The sequence below is a fragment of the Lacerta agilis genome, chromosome 16 (assembly GCF_009819535.1).
Source record: "Lacerta agilis isolate rLacAgi1 chromosome 16, rLacAgi1.pri, whole genome shotgun sequence".
Lineage (NCBI taxonomy): Eukaryota > Metazoa > Chordata > Lepidosauria > Squamata > Lacertidae > Lacerta > Lacerta agilis.
The window spans coordinates 8227704-8253967 of record NC_046327.1 but is presented as its reverse complement, the minus strand read 5'-3'; the positions used below and the strand labels follow the sequence as shown (position 1 = coordinate 8253967).

The 26264-nt window shown below is 41.1% G+C and overlaps 1 protein-coding gene across 50 annotated transcripts in view; it reads left to right on the top strand.

Annotated features, from left to right (window-relative positions):
• The window catches only part of PTPRD (protein tyrosine phosphatase receptor type D), a 794829-nt gene that overhangs the window by 666456 nt on the left and 102109 nt on the right, over positions 1-26264 (top strand). For 26 of the 50 annotated variants that reach the window (XM_033173198.1, XM_033173199.1, XM_033173220.1 and 23 more), the window contains 5 exons: positions 3529-3622; positions 13077-13286; positions 16595-16755; positions 20499-20513; positions 21781-21893. In XM_033173198.1, coding sequence (XP_033029089.1) covers positions 3529-3622; positions 13077-13286; positions 16595-16755; positions 20499-20513; positions 21781-21893 — 593 coding nt within the window. The remainder of the gene's footprint in view (positions 1-3528; positions 3623-13076; positions 13287-16594; positions 16756-20498; positions 20514-21780; positions 21894-26264) is intronic. The other 24 variants (XM_033173214.1, XM_033173213.1, XM_033173200.1 and 21 more) reach the window with 2 other exon arrangements.

The following is a 26264-nucleotide window of genomic DNA, read 5'->3' as shown; positions in this document are numbered from 1 at the left end:
GGTGTTTCAAAACAGGTTGTAGCGATTCATTGCCAAGAAATGAAAATTCTCATGCAGCTTTGTTAACTGCTGATATGGGGTGAAGAAAGATAGCGGATATAAGATACTTTTTAGAAGGAGAAAGCTATTAAAGTGCATATCAAAGCATATCCAAAGTGGTTTTTCTTCTACAAGCTGCTTTTTAAGTTGTGCATTGCCCTGAAGACATAGTCTACTGAACCCTGGACACCTCCGTTTTTCTCGTACAAGTACGCATATAATTTCTTCCACCTACATGTAAACATTTGTGATTCCTGCATTTGAAAAAAAATGGCAAGTCATTTGCTATTACAAATGAAGCAAAATAAACAATATTTTTTCTTTTTCTTCCTGTGGCACCTTAAAGACCAACTAAGTTTGTTCTTGGTATGAGCTTTCGTGTGCATGCACACGAAAGCTCATACCAAGAACAAACTTAGTTGGTCTTTAAGGTGCTACTGGAAGAAGAAAAATATTATTTTTTTGCTTTGACTATGGCAGACCAACACGGCTTCCTACCTGTAACTGGAGCCATTACAGATGGTTTGTCAATAGCTTAACATTGTTTCTTAAAACCCTGCTCCTTTTACTTTGGACAAAATAAGTTCATAATATAGCCTGCAGTAAAATGGCTGTATTTGCAGGCCACTTTTTCTTTCTTTCTATATTGGGTTGTGCAAAGATTGAGGACAATGGGAATGTGAAAGTGAGGAGTGCTCCTCCATGCTTCCACCCACTGTTTAAAGTCTTATAATGTTCCAGAATGAGGCTGTAACATGATGTATTGTGGCTCTGGGGAACATTCTGGAGTAAAATGCTGGTCATTGCTGGCAGCAGTGCCAGATTTATGTATAAGCTAAACAAGCTATAGCTTAGGGCCCCACTCTCTTAGGAGCCTCCCCCCAAAAATAAAGGGGAAAAATGGATGTACATTTCCAAAATATGAGATAAAAACAAATAAAGTAAAGCCTACATATCGCAACTGTGTTTTGTGGGCTCCTATGATGTAGGTAGTGGGCCCTGCCTGCTAGCCTGCTCCCTAAAATATCACTGGTTCACTCATTTCTATATATAGGGTGCCTACATTCTGCATTTCTATATAAAGGGTGCCTACATTCTGCATTTCTATATAAAGGGTGCCTACATTCTGCTTTGGATGCCTATTAGGTCCATAAATTACCACATAGCATATATTCAACACACAAAAACAGCGACAATTTGTTGTTGACAAAGGACAGCTGGACATATAAAGGGCCCAATTACCTTCAGTAGCTTTGGGCCTCATCAAACCTAAATCCGGTCCTGTTCCACCCACTGTTTAAAGTCCTGTAATGTTCCAGAATGCTGGTCATTGCTGGCAGCCAGTTAAAATTGAGGCCACCAGCAGAGGACCCCATTTCTCCCCAGAATACCGCACGGAGTCATGCTACATGGTGATGAAGGATTATTCCAGGCCACTATGGGTATTTATTTGTTTTATTCAATAAATTTCTATACCACTCTCTATGTAGTGAACACATTAGGATGAAATACAAATTTGCAGAACCCCTTTAAATTCCATCATAGCCCTTTTGCCTCCAGATTTGATTCGTTTGAAAAATTCAGTATCAACACTCACAGTTCAATCCTGTGCATGTCTTCTCAGAAGTAAACCCTGACGCGTTTGGTGAGGCTTAATCCCAGATAAGTGGGTATAAGATTGCAGCCTCGATACTTCTTTTTTTCAAAAAAAATAAATCTTTATAGTTATTTTAAAAATTTACAAATAACACTAAAAGACAATTGACAAACATCAAGCAGCTCAGAACAAGACAAGATAACACAAAACAAATAACAGAAAAGAAGAAAAATCTACATATTATACATAACTTACAATCGGTTCCGCATCTTCACAAAAAATTAAAAAGAGACTTCCAATTAATCTCGCTGTATATAACTCTTTTTTCTACATTATGGCACATTTATTCAATTTTATTTTATTCTTTTTTATCTCTTAATTTACTCTATCTTGATTTTCCACCGGGTTCAGTCTAGATCTGCCATAAGGAAACTACCTATGCCATTATTTACCAAATACTCCTTAAATAATTTCCATTCTTTATGGACTTTTTGTCTCGTTTGTCCTCTTATTCTTCTGGTACTCTTCGCTAGTTGTAAATTTTCCACCATTAATATCTGCCAATCCAACATTTTTGGTAACTTTGTTTTTTCAATTTCTGGCTATTAATATCCTGGCAGCTGTTATGCCATACAAAAATTAATATCCTTTTTGGTTCTTTGAGTTCTATTGGCAGCCTCAATACTTCAAAAAGTAAGCATCAGGGGAAAAACTGACCTGGAGAAGTTCCCTTTTTCTAATCCAAGTTTGTTGTAATTATTACTAGAATAGACTGGTGTTTTGGTTGGTAATCCATAGTTTCAGTCCCTACACCAATAGTGAGTAAAAGAACAAATCCTATTTAGGTCTTTTTAAATGTATTTCATTCCTTTAATTGTTGTCCCTGTCATCCAGCTAACTTCGAAAAAGTGCCAATGGTATAATAACACATCTAATTTTTGTTTTTGTTTGGTTTCAATGTTCGGAGATCACAAATGCCATCTGCTTTAAACTGTTTTCTAAACCTTAAAATATTGATGAGTGCAATCCTATGCATGTCTACTCAGAAGCAAGGGTCTATGACTTCAGTGGGATTTACTTCCAGGTAACTGTGTATAGGATTGCACCCTAAATTAAAGGTTCATGTAAGGAGTATTTTATTTAAATAAATTTCTCTTTGATCATAACACCTTTGGGTTTCCTGCACTTTTTACTGGAATCTCATTTATTTGGCTACATTCATAGTATTTAAGAGCATCAGTTAAATGTATCTTCTAAAATCCTGGTGATGTTTCATGAATAGTTCTATTGCATTTATCAGAGAACTGTGGAATGGAGCCTTTTATATATTTGGACTGTGTGTGTGTGTGTGTGAGAGAGAGAGAGAGAGAGTTCTGAATTAATTTGATATTTGGGGTAAATTAATTTGGTATTTGGATGTGTATGGTTGGCTCCAGACCCACCTTTCCACAAATGAAATTACTTCTGCTGGTGGAAGAAGCTCTAACTGACTACTATCTCTTTGAGGAAGGAGGGGAGGCAATTTAACCAGTCAACTCTTTCTTACAATGCTTCAGAAGGTCCTATAATTTTCAGGAGAACTGGTTTAAAAAAAAAAACCTTCTTCCCTTCTGTTAGAGTGAAACCCTGGTCAAGGGATTGAACCCATAGAATTGTGAATTAATTTTATGCTGGAAATCTGCACGTTATATCAATTCATTTCAGATGATGAGAAGTTCTCATGCCCAAGATATGCAAAGAGGTGGTTCTACTGGAGAGTAAAGAGGTTTTTTTTTTTTTTTTTTTTTAAACAGATTACTCTGCATGGGAGCATCATTTAAACTGAAGCAATATACAGTAAACGCATCATTCCCTTTATGCAGGCCTCATCTTATGTTTTATTTTCTTTGCAGAGGTTACTATATAGTAATTGTGCCTTTGATAAAGAAGTCTGATGGGAAATTCATGAAACCACGAGAGAGCCCAGACGAAATGGAATTAGACGAGGTACCGTGTGCTTATTTTAGCTCTTTTTCCCCCTGTAAAATTGTTTGTGATAGAAGCAGCCTTAATGATTGTGTCCAATTAATGTACCCGTGTCAGCAAATTTGACTTTTTTAAAAAAATAAAATGAAAATGAAAATCTTATCATTTTGTATTGGAGTTCGCCTCTGGGGACAGAAACAAAAAGCTAATTACTTAAATTAAAAGACATTAAGTTGCAATGAGGCACACACACTGTCTGATCTTTGTTGGCATTAATATTTTATTCCTTGCCGATTATAAGACGTAATGCAGTAGGTGAAATGAGTTGTCAGCAAAAACTTAATCACCATTGATATGAACTCTAATAAAGGTCTGGTTCGTTTAATGGGGTGTTTGCCAAAGCTGAATCACATGCTAAGTTGCAATTTGCTCTGCAGTTTAACATTTGACCTACCTCTCAGTTCTCTTTACTTGATTCTCCTGTGCTGGTATATGTCTGTCTCAGGCTCTTTTCCCTCTATGCTCCAAGATTAGGCACAGTGAGTGAGAGACCTCACATATTCACCAAATAGCACTGTAATAACTGGGCTGTTAATTAACATATTTACCTGTCAGTTTCTATCTTGCTTGTGGGCAAATTACTCCATTAATTTCAAAACATCCCATTATTTTGACACATAGGGCATTTTGAGATGATTGGATTTTTTATTTTTTTAAACCCTTCTTCTCATTTAAGTGTATTAGTTAAACTCTATACTTGAAAATTGCAATCCCTGTCTGAAGATGTGTGCAGAAGTACTTTATATAACACACCTTCAGACTCAAAGCAGGTGGTCACAACTGAATTTGGAAATCCCCAATAATTTTGGGAACGACAAATTGTGATTCTCGAATTGCATTGTTACACGCTCTCAGACCTAAGATGAAATGACGTCTGTGTGAAAGGTGGACACCAGCAACACTAAACTACTTGCAAAGTAACCTTGGGTGAATTCCCTGTGGTGAACTTGCATAGCATGTTTGAGCGTTCATATTAATTCAGCACATTCCGATGCAGGGAGTGTGGGTCAGAAAGTGGAAGGAAGTGTCTTCAGCACATACTGGCCCCTTTCTGTTAACAGTGGCACTTGTTTGTTTGACGCAGAGAGCTTAATCTGCCTAGTAGAGTTTGCATTATCCATGCTGAAGTGTCTGAGGACATACCCACACATCTCTCTTAATGTATATAATATGTAGCTACATCTTTGGTTTTTCCTTAATTAATTAATTAGGTGGAGAGTGGAGTGTTCTCTGGCCACAGCAGGCAGGGAAGCTGCTCCCTCCCCAGCTGTGACCGAAGTGGAATTTAATCCCGTGCACAGCTAGAGGTCTTAGTAAAAGGTGAAAGGTTTCTAAGATCTGAGGAGAAGCCATTGTTCAAGCCTATATATAATAAAGAGGTACATAGGGACATAGCTGTTAATGATAAATTAACACGTGCTCTTAAGGTAAGACGGAATATGCAGGAGAAATGATTTTGAGGAGATAGGGAAGGTATTTATAGAATTTTTGCTGTTAAAATGGAAAGGGGTCAAACCATCGCAAGAGGTGTTGAAATTTTGGGAGGTTGGATAGGTACAATGGAATGGTCTCGGGGTGGGGTGCACATTTTTATTTTTCATTTATTTATTATTATTACTTTGTTAAAATAAAAAAGCCTATATACAACACTGGACAAATCACCCGTTACAGGACTGCAAACACTCTTTGGGGTGCTGCTACCTCAGCAGCATTCAAAGGAAGTCTTCACATTCTAGATATCTGTAGGGTCACAACATGGGCACCCACCCACCCATTCATCAAAATTATGAAGTGGATACGGTGGTTAAAATCTAGTAGTCACAGAATTCCCTTCCTTACTCCAATGTTCTAGTATATCCTGTTCCTTGAATGTTCTCCAGTCTATTCTTGCAAAAACAGAAATTGGTCATATCATGAATTTCTGTTTGAAGAGTGGACCGGAGGACCTGGGACCCACCCTGATTCTGCTTAGTACCTTTTGGGTTCAGGGGTGCAGCAGTCATTCTATAAAGCCTTAAATGGCCCTGGACCACAATACTTCAAGGACCGCCTCTTTCCATGTGAACCTACCTGGACCCTGAGATCATCTTCTGAGGCCCTTCTTTGTGTGCCTCCTCCTCAAGAGGTCCGGAGGGTGGCAACACGAGAACAGGGCCTTCTCTGCAGTGGCTCCCCATCTGTGATATGCTCTTCCCCCAGGGAAGTTCGCCTGGTGCCTTCACTATACACCTTTAGGCACCAGGCAAAAACATCCTATACCCTTTTTAAAAATGCTGGCTCTTTGGGTTTGTTTTTTTCAATTGGGTTGTTGGCTTTGTTTTGATTTTATGTGAACTGCCCTGAGACCTTTGGGTATAGGGAGGTATAGAAATTAAATAAATAATAATAATTAATAAATTCCTACTGAGGTCATCTCAGTTACCTGAAAATTCATTATCACATGTGAGGTGTTCTCATTCTGTGTTATAATACAGTATCTTCTTGTGTCTCTGTCCTTGTGGCATCATTTTTTGTATGTAGCATGGTTTATGGACGTCGCACGTATGAGGGATTGAGGGGGGGGGTCTCCTTAGTGCTGTCAGTATGATCTGTACAGCGGCATGGCCCCTCTCTGTGGAAGAGGAGGCAATATTTTTCAAAGCCTATACTTTGCCTATATACCCCCCCATGGGAGGAACCATCCTGTTAATTGATTGTCCTCCGGTCTACTCTTCAAATAGAAATTCATAGTAACATCAATTTCCATTTTTTTCACAAAACAACAACAACAAAACCCTAAGAAAGCTTCTTCTTGTTGTTGTTGTGCAGTCATTCAGTCATGTCCGACTCTTGGTGACCCCATGGGCCGGAGCACGCCAGGCACCCCTATCCTCCACTGCCTCCCACAGTTTGGCCAAACTCATGCCGGTCGCTTTGAGAACACTGTCGAACCATCTCATCCTCTGTCGTCCCCTTCTTGTGCCCTCCATCTTTAAGAAAGCTTCCTTTCTTTGAATTACCCTAACAAAAAATATAGTCCAGTCTCATTTCAGGCACAATGTCTACACAGATTTCCTCAGGACTCAATAGAACCCATTGGTCATTGTAATGAAGAATGGGAGGTCTGTGTGTATTTCTCATATTCTCATTCACAGCTTCCTCAGTGTGTGATACTCCTGAGTCACTTGTGATTCTGTTATATCCTGACATATGTTTGGTGCACATACTGAGGTGGGAAGAGGGGAAAGAGGGATTAACACTCCCACAGATTAACCTTGTGTTGTGCTCTTTGTTATTTATTTGGTATCATTGGTTATATCTCTCTTAAGCCATTAGCCAACTCCATGACTTTTGGCTGTGTGTTCCTTGTACTAACATTCAGTACAGTGGCACCTCGCAAGACGAATGCCTCGCGCAACGAAAAACTTGCTAGATGAAAGGGTTTGCGTTTTTTTAGGTGACTCGCAAGACGAATTTTTCTATGGCCGTGCTTCGCAAGACGAAAACGTTTTGTGATTTTTTTCTGCACAGTGCATTCCTATGGGAAACTGCACTTTGCATGACAAAACTTTCACAATACAAAATGACTCACGGAATGAATTAATTTAGTCTTGGGAGGCACCACTGTATGTGCAGACTGCTTGCTTTCATATGGTTTCTTCTTTTTAATGACCTGGAGTTGTCTAGAGAGGCAAAAAGCGGCTAAACTCAGTTTTAGTCGCCATCAAACACAGTGGAACAATTAAAAATTCAACAGTCCAGTAACGGGACCCAGACCATTTTTAACTTGCAAAGCTACACAGTCCATTTCAGTAAAATTAACAGATTCCAGGCTGAATTCTGTAGTTGACATTGACCTTTCTTGCCATTAAGTTCTTTGGGTCTGTGCTGCTGCTGCTGCTTTCCATAACAAAGGGTCATTTTAATCATCGTGCAAGTTGTGGTGCATTAATCTGTATAATAGTTTGATAAAGGACATTTATTAAATTCAGAAACATTTGGGGCAGGATGGGTTCGTTCCCATTTTTTACAGATACAATTGAGACCACATTGTAGAATTAATGGTGGAAGAAATAAGATATGCATTGACTGGAAAATGAAAATTGTTTCTGATCGAGAGCTGAAGCCCTTCATATATCTTTCAGAATTGCTTCCAATAGTAACTCGCGAGGGGACAGAAAACATCTCCAAAGTGGGCTACTCTTTATGCAGCGACTCTGAAGTTTCTGATACTTTGGATTAAAAAAATAAATAAATCTAAGAGAACTCCCTGTTTTAAGTTGCACATGTTAATACTGTGCTCATGGAATGCCAATACAAATATTATCAGTGCAGGTGTTCCAGCTTTGCAGCGGTGATACATTTATCCATAACAATTAAGTGTTGGGAAACGCAATGACTTCAGGGTTGTCTCTATAGGCAGAATTAGTCGTACGTTAGATTTTGGCCTCTGGAATTACCATGCATTGTTCAGTTACTTTTCATGGAGAATGCAGATTGTTTTATGGTCACATTGTCATAGTTCATTGCTTCCTGTGTTGTCCTGCTGCATTTTTTTCCAACCATGTTTTGTGATTTTTTTATCATCAGTATTTTTCAATAAAGCACAAATTGCAGCTCCATCCTGTCCTGTGTGTGAACACACAAAGGACTATCAACTCCTCAAATGGTCCTTGTACTTAAATGTTCTTCTTATTCTCAGTTCACACACTTTTTAATGCTTCTTGTTGGTTGCTGCTAGGAAATTAGTGATGAATAGCCTTTCTTAATTACCTGGGTGTCAGTTTCTGTATCCACAGAGGAGACGATCTTTGATCACTTGTTTCTTCTCATTTTTCTCTCAGTTGTTTATAGCACAACAATATAATTTTGCGGTTTTAAAGAAGTAAGAGGACACCAGTAATTAACGTGAACAAGCATTGGCAAAATTAAGAAGCTATTCATCATTAATCCCTACCTCCCCCGTTCGGCAGGAAGGAATTAGAGATCTTCAGGCAGGAAACATTTAGTTAACATTGGAAAGGGTATTTGCTGAATGGGACTTCTCACAGTTGTTGGCACTGATAAAAGTATCGATGACTGATATGTGAAAAGGACCTAGGGGTCTTGGTTGACCACAAGCTTAACATGAGTCAAGAGTGTTATGCAGCAGGAAAAAAGCTAGCGCTATTCTAGGCTGCATCAACAGAAGTTGAGTGTTCAGATAAAGGGAAGTAATAGTACCATTCTATTCTGCCTCTGTCAGACCACACCTGGAATACTGTGTCCAATTCTGGGCACCGTAATTTAAGAAGGATGTTGACAAGCTGGAACATGTGCAATGGTGCCTGTCACTTGAGAGGTCCCTGAGCGCAGCTCCAGCATGCTCCAGCTGGGGGGGGAAAAGCCCTGCCCACTGGTTATATAAAGGGTAAGGTGGTCTCTCAAGTAACCTTTAGGCATCTTCTAGCATATGCAGTGTCCGACATCCGCAACAGAGTATGGTGAAAGAAACTAAAAGAAAGTAACATGAGCCCAGATTGGCCAACGATAATGTAGCAAACCTCACACATAAATGCTATCTGCACATCTGAAGAGAAGCAACGCCCTCTCTGACCACTAACATTTTGCATTACGAAAGTCTGGATCTTGAGAACATACTTCCAGGGCGTACCTCCAACAGCTCCTTCCAAAAGCAGTGGGTGGTGATACCATTTACCCAACGAGGCCTAGAAAACTTAAGGAAGGGTGCCGATGAATCTGTAGTCAAAGCTTTAGAAGATGCTTAAGAATGTTTACATTTTTGCTCTATAAACCATAAACCAATTTCAATAGAGAGAGGGGGGTCTTTTCCTTTCATATGCTGTTCAAATCGAATTCACGAAGCACTGGAAGTCCCACCAACCCAGCCCAGTGCATTTTATTATTCTGTGAACTAACAGTGAAGATGATAATATTTCATGTAAGACTCTCAGCAGAGTCAACTAATGCCACTAACTTTTAAGCTAAATGCCTTTTATACATTTATTTTCTGCAATAGGGTGTGTGTGGCATCTAAATAATGCATTTTATGCCTTTTGTAAGTTGTGCCTAGCTTTATTTTCTAAGTACATTGCATTTAAACGTACTTCGGCTGAGATCCTAATATTAACATGAAAATGCCTTGCTAAATAATATTAAAATGCATTTCTAAATGTGAAATCTGCAAGAAGAATGTATTACAAGAATCTGTGAGAGTATTACAAAAAAAAAAATACGCAAGAATAAGAATATATTATGGACAGGATCTGGAAGGTATTTGGGAACAGATTTTGATGACTTCATTGCTTTTCAAATTAACCTTGATCGGGAGGGGGGGAAACCACCTCCAGGGATGCACATGATGTTAATGATATATGACAACAGCATCATCTATAACTAAAATATGAATGAAGGAAGGGGTGCACTTCAGGTCTATTCATTCATGTGATTTAGGTTGAAATCTTCTATATGCTATCTTCCTCCTCTCTTACTTACACTAGTGCAGAGACATACACATATAATCACAAATCTTGATTTCCAAATGAAAACTAATTTCTCAGTTCTTTTGGCACAGGCAAAAATAAATATTCTGTACAGTTGTCCCTTTACAAAATTTTACTCCTTTGGTTCATGCGACCAGACTTACCGGTATATGTAACTTCGGCTTCTGCAATTAAGGACAAATGTAAATGTCTTTTTTCTACAATACAGTTTTCTGTACTGTCCTGAACATAAGCATCCCCGGAGGCAAGTCCTGATAGTGCACACAGTCCCAAGGGCAACACCAGAGAGTAGTCAGATAGTCCAAACGGTCAAATACTGGTCCAGGCCTGATATAACAAGCAAGGTCCGACTCCCGCCTCCAGGGTTGGAACCTGGGGTCCGTCCCGAATTCACAGTCCAGTGGAGTTCCTGAAGCAGCCATGCTGTGCTCCATCAACAGAGAAAGTTGAGCAGACACAGAGCCTCTGCCTTGCTTCCCTTTTATCCTTCGCAAGCTTGATTGATGCACCTTGATTGATTGCTCCAGCTGAGTAGCTGTGTCTCTCCACTTAACAAAGCAGGTGGCACTCACCTGCCCTGAGCCTAATCTAGCTGAGGGACCACAACATCCTCCCTTGATCTCCACCTGGCCCACTAGTGAGCTGGGCTGTGTTCCCTTACCTGTCTCAGTCTCCTGGAGTGCACTTCCCCCTGTTCCCGACACCTCAGAGCCTTCCATGTCTGTGAAGATGGGGAAACCTCTGGTTCTGATGATGTATTCCCTCATCTGTCTCCCCTGAACTGTTGACTGCCCCCGCAATGTCCTCTGATGTCCCATGAGTATCTCCTAAGTCCCCAACCTCCCCTTCCCCATCTTCAGCTAGTCCTGGTGTGTACCAGTTGTGGCTACACCCCTTGCCAGGATCTTCTTCCCTTTCCTCTGTGTCATTGCCAATCCATGGCATGTTCTTAGAAGGTCATACACACTCCTCTTACTAGAAGCTTAGTAAAGGTAAAGGTAAAGGGACTCCTGACCATTAGGTCCAGTCGCAGACGACTCTGGGGTTGCGGCGCTCATCTAGCTTTACTGGCCGAGGGAGCCGGCGTACAGCTTCCAGGTCATATGGCCAGCATGACTAAGCCACTTCTGGCGAACCAGAGCAGCACACGGAAACGCCATTTACCTTCCCACCAGAGCGGTACCTATTTATCTACTTGTACTTTGGCGTGCTTTCGAACTGCTAGGTTGGCAGGAGCAGGGACCGAGCAACGGGAGCTCACCCCGTCGTGGGGATTCAAACTGCCGACCTTCTGATCGGCAAGCCCTAGGCTTTGTGGTTTAGCCCACAGTGCCACCCACATCCCTAGAAGCTTACTAGCATATCTTTTAAACATTTTTTTGTTGCTAATTGAATACTTATTTCATTCCTAAACCTGTTCACTGGTATTGACATTCTGCAGCATAGACATAATGTCATGATTTGTGGCATTAATAGTTAGCTAAATGCAATGCAATAATAAATTAGGACCTTTGCAGGCAGAATGCTTCCATTCCCTTAATTATGGTTATTATTATTTTTAATGACATTTTTACCCCAGCCACTTTCTACCCTTTCCTCCACACCCTGGGATGGTAGTTTAGGCTAGGACTCCAACTGTAATTTTCTGCATTTTATTTCTGAGTGCCTAGATCATTCCGTGAGTGTCATGGTTGGATACAGATTTAAATGGCGGCCTACCCAGATCCAGCTGGGATTCGCAAATGAATAGCTGGATTTCTTCCTCCCTTCCACCAACCCACGGTTTGCCACTTGTCACCCCTTACCATGGATTGTTATTTATTTCTGCATTGAGCTTAACTATGGTTGGTGCGAGCCAGGATGAGTATCTGTAGCTTCTTTGGGAGCCTGCAGACACTCATCTGTGCAATAAGCCAAGGTTTGGTTTAGCATGATGTGTTAAATGGGCACTATGCTAACTGCATAAATGGTGTCTTTTTTTAACAGTTAAAAACAGGTTTTTTTATTTAAAGAAGTTTTTGGGTGTGGGTTGGCTTGCAGTCTGTTGATGTCATAATGAGTTAAGTGCCGTAAATTGCTTACTTTTTTCTGTACTGACTAGCATTTCTAAAAATATTTTGCTTCAATTTTGCAATAAAAAATCATTAATTTGATACATTATGGAGAGAAGGGGGAGAGAGGTGGGTGGGGTGGGGAGATGGGTGGGGTAGGGTGACGATGTTTCTGTTTTACTCAAAAATGTTATATTGAAAAATACGAGAGAGACATTGCATTACCTTTGTAAATCAAGAAAATCTTTAATGAAAATATTTTTTAAAAAAATCATTACTTTGATGAAAAAAGTGCCTAATTGTTGACTGCCATTTGATATGTGATTGGGGGGGGGGAATGATAATACTCATATCTCAAATGCCTCATAGTCTTTATTTTTTGTGTGTTTTCATTTAAAAAGAATAAGTGGGGACAACAATATCAGTAACTAAAAAAATCATTTTTAAAAATCTGGCGCTGACGTCCTCTTCTTGCTAAGAATAAGCAGTGATGAGATTTACAAGTACTCTATGCATTTCGTATGGTACCTACTCCTAGCTAAGTGTAACAGATGTTTTTCCTGAGCTGAGAATGAGGCTGCAAGTTGTGTGGAGGCTTACTACTTAATATAAAAGTGCACAGTAAATGGCATTATTGTAATTTATAGCGCACTCCTGTGCATTTCTATTCTGAAGCAAGCCTCGTGGGACTTACTCCCGGATAACTGTAACTGAGGTTGTCATGAAATGACACTGAATTTTTATTTTTTTTGTAGTTCCTAGGACTTAATACATTTTTTAAAAAATAAAAAATCAGCCTGTCAATAAGTTACATTAATCTTGTTTACAGTTATCTTTCTGTTTTCTCCCTTTTCTCTCTCTTTTTCCTCTCCGACCCCAAAGCTACTTAAAGAGATAGCGCGGAAACGCCGAAGTATTCGTTTGGGGAGAGAAGCAGATTTAAAGCCATATATTGCTGCACACTTTGAAGTTCTTCCTACTGAGTTCACCCTGGGGGATAAGAAACAGTATGGTGGTTTTGAAAACAAGCAGCTCCAAAACGGCCAAGAATATGTCGTCTTTATTTTAGCTGTTATGGAACACTCGGAATCCGTAAGTTGACTGCAAGTTTTATGTCGTTCCTAAAAATGTATCTCTCTGATGCCTTTGTAGCATTCGAGCAAACGCTTGACATTTCTGTCCTTTCATAATATTAATTGCATACTTTGGGAAATGATGCTCTCCCTTCACCTATTTGAATGACTTCTCCAGTTTTGGATAGGTCTCTCTACATAAAAGTAAATATCCTTTTCACATACCCAGCAATGTGGATAAGTTCAGTGCACAAGGATGCAGCAAGTTTCCCCAGTGCCTAAATTGCCTTATGGACTGCCTTTATTCCAATATGCAAATGCCAGATATATGTGATTTCTCCCACCCCTCCTTGCACACATGCAGGGCGGGATTTAGGTTTGATGAAGCCCTAAGCTACTGAAGGTAATGGGGCCCTTTATATGTCCAGCTGTCATAGAATCATAGAATCCTAGAGTTGGAAGAGACCACAAGTGCCATCCAGTCCAACCCCCTGCCAAGCAGGAAACCCCATCAAAGCATTCCTGACAGATGGCTGTTAAGCCTCTGCTTAAAGACCTCCAAAGAAGGAGACTCCACCACACTCCTTGGCAGCAAATTCCACTGTCCAACAGCTCTTACTGTCAGGAAGTTCTTCCTAATGTTTAGGTGGAATCTTCTTTCTTGTAGTTTGAATCCATTGCTCCATGTCCGCTTCTCTGGAGCAGCAGAAAACAACCTTTGTCCTTTGTCAGCAGCAAACTGTCGCTGTTTTTGTGTGTTGAATATATGCTATATGGTAATTCATGGACCTAATAGGTATCTAAAGACATTTGGACATAGCAAAATAACCAGTCCATGCAAAATATAGGCACCCTATATAGAGAAATGAGCAAACCAGTGATATTTTAGGGAGCAGGCTAGCAGGCAAGGCCCATTACTTACATCATAGGAGCCTACACAACAGAAAACACTGTTGCTGTATGTATGTTTTGTTTTATTTGTTTGTTATCTTATATTTTGGAAATGTGCATCCAGTTATTTTTCCCTTTAAATTTTTTAGGGGCCCTCAAGAGAGTGGGGCCCTAAGCTTGTTTCGCTTATACGTAAATCTGGCACTGAACACATGCATGTAAAAGGTTAATGGTTATGCATTCACAGGGTGCATGCGTTGCCATATAGATATTATCAGGGGAGTCAACACGATTTTCTGGGTTCAGTAAACTGTCTGTGGACTGGACCTTCCGAAACACTTGCAAAAGGGGGTACACATCTGCATAAAATATGCATAGGCTCGTGTCTTATGCAAATTTCTGCCCTCTTTTGCAGATGTAGTGGGAGGGCCTCAAAACAACTGTTCAAGGCACAAGAAACCCCCCCCCCACACACACACAGTGCAAGTGCAAAACCACAGCCTAGGCTGAATAGAAGCACCATTAAACACAGAGAGACTTACTTCTGAGTAGCCGTGTTGGTCTGCCATAGTCAAAACAAAATCGAAAATTCTGTTTCAGTGTATCTGAAGAAGTGTGCATGCACACGAAAGCTCATACCAGGAACAAACTCAGTTGGTCTCTAAGGTGCTACTAGAAAGAATTTTCGATTTTGTTTTTACTTCTGAGTAGGCATGTATACCATTGTACTGTAAGTTAACTACACGGTGCGTTCTTATTGAGTGCCTGGTCTTTAGCTCCTGTGCAGCAAAAGGCACGTCTCAACTAGAAAATGAGGCAGAAGCAGGAAAACTGCACTAAAGGGAGGGCAAAAGAGCAGATCTTTAGAACCCCAGGGATTCTTATCACTTGTTTCCAAGCAACTCACTCATCAATCACAGCTCTGACTTCACTCATTAGTTAAACACACTGAGAGGCAGGAGAAGACATTACAGAAACTGCTTCGAATGGTAGCTGAGTGTTTTGTTTCATAACTTCCTTTCTAGGAGGGCTAGAGACTTAGGATTTTTTTTAAAAAAAATTAAAAGGGAAGCTCAGAGTGTGGGGACGCTGGTGGTTGTGTGCCGAGCACACGAGTATCACCTGTTCCAGGTGTCTATGACCCTGGCAGGTGCCTATAGTCCCAAACTCATGGAGGGTCCAAGGGGACCAAACTGCACATTGTCTTGGCTCACATTTCTGGGTGTGTTGGATCACTATCAACATCTTAAGCATCGCTGTTCATATCCTGTGCAAGTCATAAGGTTTGCTTCTTGAAATCTCTGATCGGTGTTACTGAGGCGTGGAGTCTTATCAGGCCTTTGAAAGAAGGCTTTTCTAGCCGCGAGACATATTGCTCAGTCAGTGGTGCTCATTGCCAAACATCTTTGGAAAAGAGGGAACTAATCAAGGACATGCACAGCTAGTTTCTTTAATTATAGTAATTTGCCACTGACTTTATCAGTGAAATGTAGCAGAGTTGGAAAATAATGTAACAAAAAGGAGAATTCCTGAGGTGATCTAAATAATGAGTTGTGCTTTCCCTCTTATGCAATCCATCTCTTTCTTATGTCCCTTTTATGCTTGAGTTGTCTTAACTGCATGTAATACAGTTTTAAAAAATAATTAAGCACAAATGGAAAGAGGATTGTGGGAAGGTGTAGCAGCAGACATTAACATTTTTACATACAAGTGTCTTCCTAATTGGCTCTTAAACCTGTCATGTGTGTGTGCTGGGCTGAGCCTATTGAGATTAATTAATTCTAGTCAAAGGCTTGTCTCCTGGTGGGGTTTTTTTCTGCGAGTTTTGTCTAAGTGTAAGAGGGGCTTTTGTTTATACAGTGCACTTATTTGGTTCCCTTTTCTACTTTTAACTTGAAACTGGCCCAAAGCTTTGAATAAAAGCTTTGAGTGTGAAATGGAGAAAGTGCAATACACCCAGCTTCAGTTCATAAGAAACCCGTTTCTTTTGTTCAGTCATTCAGTCGTGTCCGACTCTTCGTGACCCCATGGACCAGAGCACGCCAGGCACACCTATCCTTCACCGCCTCTCGCAGTTTGGCCAGACTCATGCTAGTAGCTTCAAGAACACTGTCCAGCCATCTCATCCTCTGTCGTCCCCTTCTCCTCATGCCCTCCATCTTTCCCAACATCAGGGTCTTCTCTAGGGAGTCTTCTCTTCTCATGAGGTGGCCAAAGTACTGGAGCCTCAACTTCAGGATCTGTCCTTCTAGTGAGCACTCAGGGCTGATTTCTTTAAGAATGGATAGGTTTGATCTTCTTGCAGTCCATGGGACTCTCAAGAGTCTCCTCCAGCACCATAATTCAAAAGCATCAATTCTTCGGCATTTCTTAGCGTATTAAAATAAATAAATAAATGGTACTGTACTGTTAAATATGAATCTTATTTCCCTCTAGACCATGTATGCAACCAGCCCATATTCTGAAACGGTAGTATCAGTGGATCTTAACCCTCAGCCAATTACAGATGAAGAAGAAGGCTTGATTTGGGTTGTCGGACCAGTTCTTGCAGTTGTGTTTATCATCTGTATTGTTATAGCTATACTCCTTTACAAAAGGTAAGTTTACAAAATAGTTTATAGACTTTAGATATGTTAGTCATTCCCGGGGTAGAAAGAAATGTGATTCCTTTTACAGATACCTTTCTCATCTGAGCCGTTATGTCTCAGATATGCAAAATCCTTCTATTACAAGCCTTGGTTTTTGAGGAGCATTTGGCTGCGTATAGACTTCTGAGAAGCCTGGAAGTCTTTCCCACATCTCTGTAGAGATGCAAAATAAAAATAGGAAGCACTAATTTCACAAAGTTGAGTTGCCCCATTGGCAGTGTAACCCTTCTGTTAGAATCAAGGGCTAGGTGAGAAAGTTTGGGGATTGTTTTCTTTCTGCCATGTCTACTGGAAACATGATACACCATCTTATCTGAGCAAAAGCTTCCATGCGCACACATTCAAGAGGTAGCAAGAACTAAAGTATTTCCTCAAATACAAAGAATGGAACCATACTATAAATAAATGGTAGTTTAATAAAACTCAACCAGTGGATACTGTCCAGTTCTAAGGAAACTTTACCCCCAAAGTCTAGGTTCGCAGCTAAATATGTACATTTCGAAAGAGTTTTATTTGCCATTCTGGGGATGAACTTAATTCCAAATACTGCGTCCTATTTTCCTAGTGACCTCCAAGTTGAGGGCAGCTGGTCTGACACATGTCTTGCTTCACAGCAACAATCCAATATCCTAATGCCCAGCCATAAACCACAATAAATAAATTCAGCAAAGATGCTAGGAAGATGACTGCATGCTAAATATGCTCAGTTACTGATGCAGAAAAAGAGTAGGAGTAGCTCCTCCTTTCAGAAGTCAGATCAGGCAAAGATGTATTCATCAGCTTTTTCACAAAAAGTAAACTTGTTATCAACTACCGTATTTTTCGCTCCATAGGACGCTCCGGACCATAGGGCGCACCTCATTTTTAGAGGAGGAAACAAGAAAAAAAAAATATTTTTCTGGTTTTCCTCCTCTAAAAGCCCTGTTTTGTTTTGTTTTTTGTTTTGTTTTTGAGGATCAGCTAAAAGTTTTGCAGCTTTTTTTGCAAAGGGAAAAGCCCTGGGGTTTTGGTTTTTTTTTTTTTGGAGGATCAGCTAAAGGTTTTGCTGCTGTTTTTGCAAAGGCAAAAGGCCTTTTTTGAGAATCAGCTAAAGGTTTTGCAGCTTTTTTTGCAAAGGGAAAAGCCCTAGGGGTTTTTTTTTGTTTTTGTTTTTGTTTTGAGGATCAGCTAAAGGTTTTGCAGCTTTTTTTGCAAAGGGGGAAAAGCAAAGCTCCTTTTGCAAAGGGGGAAAAGCAAAGAGGAAAAGCCCAGTTTTTATGGGGTTCAACTCACATTTCTGCAGCTTCTTAAGGAAAGGGAGCCATTTCTAAAGTTTCCAGACAGATAATCTAATCAGCCAGTGACATGTCACTGGGGAAACAAACAACCTCCCTCTGCAGCACATTCAACAATGGAGGTCTGGGCAAGAGGGCGGGGCTGAAAGGGAGCCGGGGACTCTTATCTCTCTCCCGATCTCCTGCTGATCAGCTGCTGAGCGGGGTCCTTTCAACACTCCCTTTTCTCTTTGTAAAATAAAAAGCACAATCTGCTTTTGGCCCCTGGGCAATTCAGCTCCAGGGACCACCATTCGCTCCATAAGACGCACAGGTATTTCCCCTTACTTTTTAGGAGGAAAAAACTGTGTCTTATGGAGCAAAAAATACGGTACTGCAGCAACTCTCCAGCCCCCAAGCCTGTCCTATTAGGCTCCACCCATAAGTTTGTTCTTCTCCTACCAGTTGGGCTTCAGAATCTTGCCACCCATATTCCAAAATCATCCAAAATTAATCCCAGCCCAGTATGCAATGATGTTGGAAAATGGAACGTTTTTATTTGTTGTTCTATTATGGATTTTTGCAAGCCACCCCAAAAGCTGGTGTTGAAAGGGGGCATATAAATGTTTTGATAATAATACTGATAAATTTGCAAAAATAGGTAAACAATTTCTTTCTCTAATACTTGTGCCTTGGCTGTAAGTACCACAAGTGCAATTCATCCATGCAAATCTAGTCCTTTGTAAGCCTACTTGGAAGTAAGTCACACTGGGTTCGGCGAAGCTTACTCCCATGTATAGATTTGTAGCCGCCTTGCACTGTACCTACATTTGAAAAATAGCTGCATCTAAATTGGCATCAAATATGCAGATAAAGTGGTCATGCATTCAATTCTGCAGGCCATGTTTGAGTCATACTACTAAGTGATTGCATTTTCCTAAGTGTTTCCACCAACCTCTCTCTTTGTCACTTAATGATGATTCAAGTGATAACCATACAATACCTTCACTTTAAAGCACTAAATGAACTTGAATGGTGGGAGCCTGGCAACATCCCCTGATCTTAGCTAAGCTGGCAGAAAGAAAATTCACCAAAGAGAAGGCAACAAGCTCCAGTGCTTCTGGCAAACAGCTGTTTATTGAGCTCAATGGTTTTTTTGTTTTTTGGAGAAGTCTCCTTCATCAGGAGCTATAGACAAAACACAATTAAAAGAACAATAATGCTTAAGGGGCAACATTGTTATTAATGCAACAAAAAATGCAAGACCAGCACAATTCTCCTCAGAAGGTAATTGTGCATTTTAACAAAAAGCGGGAAGCTTATGTGACTGGAGCATGCCTCCTTTGTGTTTTGCTTAGCTAGGCAACCACAGATAGGTTCCCCCCCCCCCCGCCCTGTGGGCGATGGTGTAAGGAGGATGGGACTACCTTCCTGTCAATCAGCTGATGTCTCCATGACATCAAGTGTAGCATATTGCGTTGCACATGTAGTTTGAAATCAGGCTGCAGTGACAAAAGCACAGGGCTCTGCAAAGCTAATCTTTGGTGCCTGTAAAGCCCTGTCTATTTGCCTGTGTGATTTGGTTTCAAACCACACAGGAGAAATGAGGGGGGAGTTGAGATCTTGGCCTAAAATTGCACGAGAGCAACCTGCCCTAAGTGGCTGCCCTACTCTTGCAGAGAAAAACTGTTTTTTTCGTGGCAGTTGATGGGTATGCTATTCTGAGGTGATTAGTGATTGTTTTGGAATCTTTGCTACCAAGAGATGTGAAAGCAGAATTAAAAAAATAAAAAGTGTAAAAGGCTGCATTTTTATAAATGCAGCTCAGATTTTATATATTTTTTTTTAATAATGCATTTGTTGGATGTCTATACACACACACACACACACACACACACACACAAAGATTCAGTTGTGTTTTCCCCAAAAGTAATATATTTCCAAGTAAGATATTTTAATGACTTGTATGTTTCAATAGATCATTGTTTTCAGTGATGATTTTTTTTCTGTTTTTAACTCTTTCTATTTTGTTTGTAAGCTGCCTTGAATCCCTGTCAGGGAAAAAGGCAAGATATAAATAAATATTATAATAACAGACTTTCAGTATCTCCTACCTCCTGATATGCTGTATATTGTGGCCTTGGTGTTTTTTCCCCAGAGATGCCTTAAGAAAAGAATGCCTTTGATACAACCTCTGTCTCAAGCAAAACTTATCCAAATGTTGCTTAGGTTTCTTCAGCCATGAAGTACTTCCTTTGAATGTACCCTGTGCCCTCATATTTTTCTATGATTAGAATTTTTTTTTCATGTTTTCATGGGCTCTTACATTCTGCATCCTAATTGCAAAAACACCGTTTTCTGTTGTCGTGGTAATTCTTTTGCCATTGGCCGACTAACATTTAACCTTTTCCCCTCCTTTTCTGCTGCATAATAATGGAGCAGTAAACCTGACAGGTGAGAAGTGAAGAACAATTGCTCTCCGACTGGGAAACCTAGAAAACCAATGTACATAAAATGTCTCAGTAGGACAGCGCAGGTTTTGCATTCAAAAGATCCTAGGTGCATTACCCAATCACCTTCTGATAGGGCTTTCTCATGCCTGAAACCCTGGAGAATTGGTGCCAGTCATTGTAGACAAAATACAAAGCTAGATAGGCATGGGAACATATGAAGCTGCCTCGTTGGTCCATCTAGCTCAGTACTATGATTGGCAGCAGCCCGCCAGGGGTTCAGGCAGAGTTCTCTCCCAGGCCTTCCTGGAGATGCCTGGAATTGAACTGAAGACCTTTTATATCCAACGCAGATGCTCTACCACTGAGCCACAACCCTTCTTAAATTATCTTATGCAGTATGATGTAGTTATATATTTTCCTAACCTGGTTGGTTTATTATACATAATGTTTGCCAGTCTAAATAAACATGGCAAGGTACATAAGAAGTGAAGATGCCTTAAAACAGCTTTCAAAATCGAATGTTTCCTTTTTTTAGGGATACTAGTGTCAATTCTTTTTAATATCTCATGCTGGCCTTCTCTATCATAGAATCAGTTATGCAAGAATACTTGGATTTCTTCCAAAATGGTGCTATTCAGGAAACACAGCTGCAGAGGAACCGGCCAGTTATTGACTATCAACCTCCATTAGTTTCACGTTTAGTTGGGAGATGCTACTGAAGAAGGAGCTCTTTCTTTTCTATAAATAATCCTAGGAAAACCCCAGTTTTACTTTGTTGTAATGACGACTTTAGGTACTACATGCATGGAGATTTACTACTTCATAAATCATATTAATTCCAAACAATACGGGCCAGATTCAGCTGACTAGTCCTGCCAGCAGAAGCCCTCGGAAGGAGACAAAGCTAGGGCAGTAGGGCTTCCCTGCATCTCCTCCTCTTTTACACCCCCTAATTGTCTCTGTGGGTGCCAAGAAAACCCCTATATAGTAGCATGCAGGGGAAGAAGAGGTCAGATCATTCCATCAGGCTAGCAGAAAATCCTTGCACTGATGGAGCGATCCGCTTAGCAGTCCATTGAACTCCTCCCTCAGTTTCTGTATGCAGTTTCCTCTCTTTAAAATGTTGCATTTTTAAATGAATCCCACAGAATGTAGTATTCGCACTGCTTTTTAAAATACGGAGCAGGGGGGAAGGACAGGAGGAAATATATCTCTTTGTAAATGGTGAATTTAACTTCTTAATGACTGTGCTCACTTTGTCCATGTAGGAAAAGGGCAGAGACGGACTCTAGAAAGAGCAGCATACCCAACAACAAGGAGATTCCTTCCCACCACCCCACAGATCCAGTAGAGCTACGGCGCCTTAATTTTCAGACTCCAGGTAAGACGCAAAACTTCCTCTCTCTCTTTTTGAGTTTCGAAAACTCAAAACTTTGTGGTCTGACAATTGTTGTAGGATAAAAATGAGATGGAGAATGCTTAATTAATTCAGAGGTCACCAACATGTTTAGACGGGTGCCACCCTCTGGCGATTTCTGTTCCCCTTCCACTGTATCAACGAGAGAGAGAGAGAGAGAGAGAGAGAGAGAGAGAGAGAGAGAGAGAGAGAGAGAGAGAGAGAGAGAGAATAAGAAGAAGTGTGCATGCATGCATATATTTCACTTCTTTTGGGATCTGGACATAAGTTGATTCTAGTAGAAAAGCACATCAAACCAAAGCAAGAAGTGGGAAAGAGAGAAGAGAGCCACTCTTCCAAATTCCTCCTTCAGCTCTATGTACTTTTCAATAGCATAAACCATAACTATCCTTACCATCTCATAGTCATGGGGGCATTGAGTGGAGTGGGGTTAGGGGGTGTGTCAGGCAGCCCCATGTTTCGCATTGCAGTAATCTAAACTAGAGCTTACCAGAGCATAGACAACAGAGGTTAGGCTTTTCGCTGTCTAGACATGGGTGCAACTGTGCCACCAGCTAAAGCCAATGGAAGGCACTGAGGCCACCTGAGCTTCAGGTGACAGCAATTGATCCAGAAGTATCCCCTAGTTTAAAATTCTCTTGATGTGTAAACCTGATTAGTTTTAGCCATGGTGTATGTCAGGGGTCCTGAAACTACGGCCCGCAGGCTGGATACGGCCCATGCGATCCAATTATCTGGCCCCTGACAAACCCTGCCACCCACTGCCACCGCCCACTCTTACCGGGGCGGCGTGGGATGGTGTAGCTACCCATCTCCGGGTCGGCGTGGCACCGGAAATAACTTTTGCACATGCGCAAGTGTCATTTCCAGTGCACTTCCGGGTCTGCAGAGGCCCGTGCGCACATGTACAAGCTATTTCCGGTGCCGTGCCGTGCCGTGCCATGCCAGAAGTGCGCCGGAAATGACGCGCATGCGCAAAAGCTATTTCCGGTGCCGCACCGTGCCAGGAAAAAGCGAGTGCGCACACATATGGGCGCACGCTCCCCCGACCTCTGGCCTGCCATGCAATCGGTGCTAGAGGAACCGGCCCGAGGCTAGGTAAGTTTCGGGACCCCTGGTGTATGTAGTGTCAACGAAACGTGTAATGCACAGGAGCAGCCAAAAATATTACAAAACATGGGAAGAGGAAATGGGTCGACAAAGTGTGTTTGATTAAGGCTGTTTGCCTTCGTTGGCCTCTGCATAGAAATACAGTGGTGCCTTGGTTTAAGAACAGCTTGGTTTATGAACAACTTGGATTAAGAATGCTGCAAACCCGGAAGTAGGTGTTTCGGTTTGTGAACTTTGCCTTGGAATAAGAACATGTTCTGCTTCCTGTTGAGTGTGTTCCATTTGTAAATTGAGTCCCCCGCTGCTATGGGAAAGCACGCCTTGGTTTAAGAATGCTTTGGTTTAAGAACGGACTTCTGGAGCAGATTAAGTTCTTAAAGCAAGGTACCACTTCTGACCACATATTGTAAGTAATGCCCCTGTACTTGCTGATCAATGTAAGATTTAAATCTATAACGCTTGTACAAGAAATCTGCTTTTACTTAGTTCTTTTTCTAAGGGTCAGTTCACTCATGCATGTTCCTCACTCCATGGTCGCAACGTTGAACGATAACTTGCCTGTGTGGAATGACAATAACAGCTCAAATCCCACAGGCAAGGCTTTCATGTCGCATTACATCAAATCAAACACTGTACTTCTGAATGGAAGCAGTTTCCATATTCAGTGGTGAGTCATTGAAGGAAGAGGAGTCCAGAGATTTACAGTCATGTGTGAATTCGCCATAAGAGTAATGGTTAAGAAGAAAGTCATGGGAATAATTTTACCTTTTGTGGCATCTTTGTTTAAGTAGTTCAGCGGCATTTTCAGAAGACCTATTGTCCTGCCTGTATGGTTTGCTTCTGTCTATCTCTGTGTTTCTTTTATTTGGCACCACCAAATAATTTCAGTGAAAAAAGGCAAAAAGACAGAGAAGTTAAAGGGCCTGATCCATTGTGTCTGTGGTAGCAGAAGGGCACACAATTATACAAGCGTGAGCATTCACATGCCACACACACACAAGATCACTCTAGGTTAAATAATTCAAATTTCTCTCCCTTCTCTTCTGATCTGTAGCTTACTAGCTTTCTTTAACACATTCCCCATCCATTGAGAGTATGAAAGAGCAGTGAAAACATGTCAAATGAAGAGCACAGAGGGAACAAGTCAAGATTGCAACACATTCTTCTCTAGAAAGTGTTGCAAGTTCCCAAGGAGATTTCAGAGGGGGGCAGGACTGACTACAGCTCTACGCTGTAGTAATTCTTTCACCCTCTCTCACCTTTATTCCTTTTACTACCACATGACGGTTTTCAAGGTAGCAGTGAACCTAACACAATAACTACACTTCTTCCCTTCTCCTCCTTACAAAGCCAACAGAATGAGCTGCGGTTCAGTGTCCCTGATTGCACAAAATGCTCGGCCCAAACTATGGCTTAACACAAAAGAGCAAACATGCAGGGTCCTGGTGTGAACATCATAGCTGCTGCTGCTGCTGCTGCTGCGCTTGTCTGAAGGAGAGGAAATGTACTATAAGCCAGTGTTTTTCAACCTTTTTTGGGCAAAGGCACACTTGTTTCATGAAAAAAATCACGAGGCACACCACCATTAGAAAATGTTAAAAAAATTAACTCTGTGCCTATATTGACTATATATAAAGTAATTTCCCACGGCACACCAGGCAACATCTCGCGGCACACTAGTGTGCCGCGGAACAGTGGTTGAAAAACACTGCTATAAGCCACTCTACTGCAGAGACACTTTTTCTTGGCTTCTCCTAGTCTTCCATAGTAGATCAAAATAGATCATAAATATGTTGCTGTACCAAATACGCAATGTAATCCCGTATATACTTGAAGACGAGACAAAACAATGGATACACTTAGAGAGGGACACTATTGAAAATATCTGCACCACAGCATACCCACTCCTCCCAAACAAACTAAGAAAAATCCCCACAACACTTAACAGGTACACACAAACCATGTTCAAAGCATGGAAAACAGAAACAGGCAAATTATCCCCAACCCCATCCCCACTAATTCCCCTGGTCCTACCACCCATTATTCCACCATGCAGCACAAATCCTCCAAATAAAAACCTGGCAAACCAAAGGCCTATATCGCCTAACAGACTTTTGTAAAAAAACAAAAAAAAAAACAAAAAAAACCCACCTTTGTCAACACAGGAAATGCAGGACAAACTAGAAGACACCCAAATGCCCTGGTTAGCACAACATAAATTGCATGCCCTCTTAAACAATCGAGGAGTAAAATCAGCAGCAACTAGACCCCTGACAGCCTTCGAAAACCTCATCCTAATGACAAAGGGACACGGCAGAGGGATGGTATCCGCAATATACGAAATACTACTCAAAAATCCCATGAACCCCCTAGACGCAATAAAAAAACAATGGGAGGAGGACATAGGATATGAAATCAACCCCACCCAATGGACTAGAATGTGGTCTAAACCCCCCTTTAAATCCATATCAATGAAAAGAAAAGAACTCGCCCTGAAACTAACCCACAGGTGGTACCTAACGCCAAGAAAATTAGCACTAATATGCCCAGGAATCTCACCTAACTGCTGGAGAGGGTGCACCTCCATAGGCACTTACCTCCACATGTGGTGGGAGTGCCCCAAAATCCAACGATTCTGGACAACAATCATACGAGAAATAGGCAAGATAACCAAGCAAGTGCTAGAAATCACCCCAGAATTGGTCTTACTAAACATCTTCCAATACAACAATGCCCACTTACAACACAAAGAACTCATAACCCACTTACTCTCAGCAGCCAGAAACATCATAACCAGACACTGGAGAGACCTGTCAGGAGTAAGCATGGACCAATGGTAACAAGTAGTATGGGAAATAGCCCTACTAGAAAAACTAACCAGTAAGCTGCAACTGACATGGGGACAAACAGAAGAAGACGCCTTCACCCCGGTATGGTTCCCCTTCATCACACACACAGCCCAAAAAGACAACGACAGCATACAAATCAATATGGCTAACCTGATCAAAAACATTCACCCACCCCACTCACACAGGAAACCAAAGACCACCACAGCCAACCACAAAAGAACAATCACACCCTACGCCAACCCCGACCTCTCTCACCACCAAAGGAGCACAAGCGAACAACAGAGAACCAGCACAAATGGCGCTGACACCAAACCCTACATATATTAAGTAAAGTAGAAACATCACCACCCCATCCCACCCCACCCATCTCTCCATC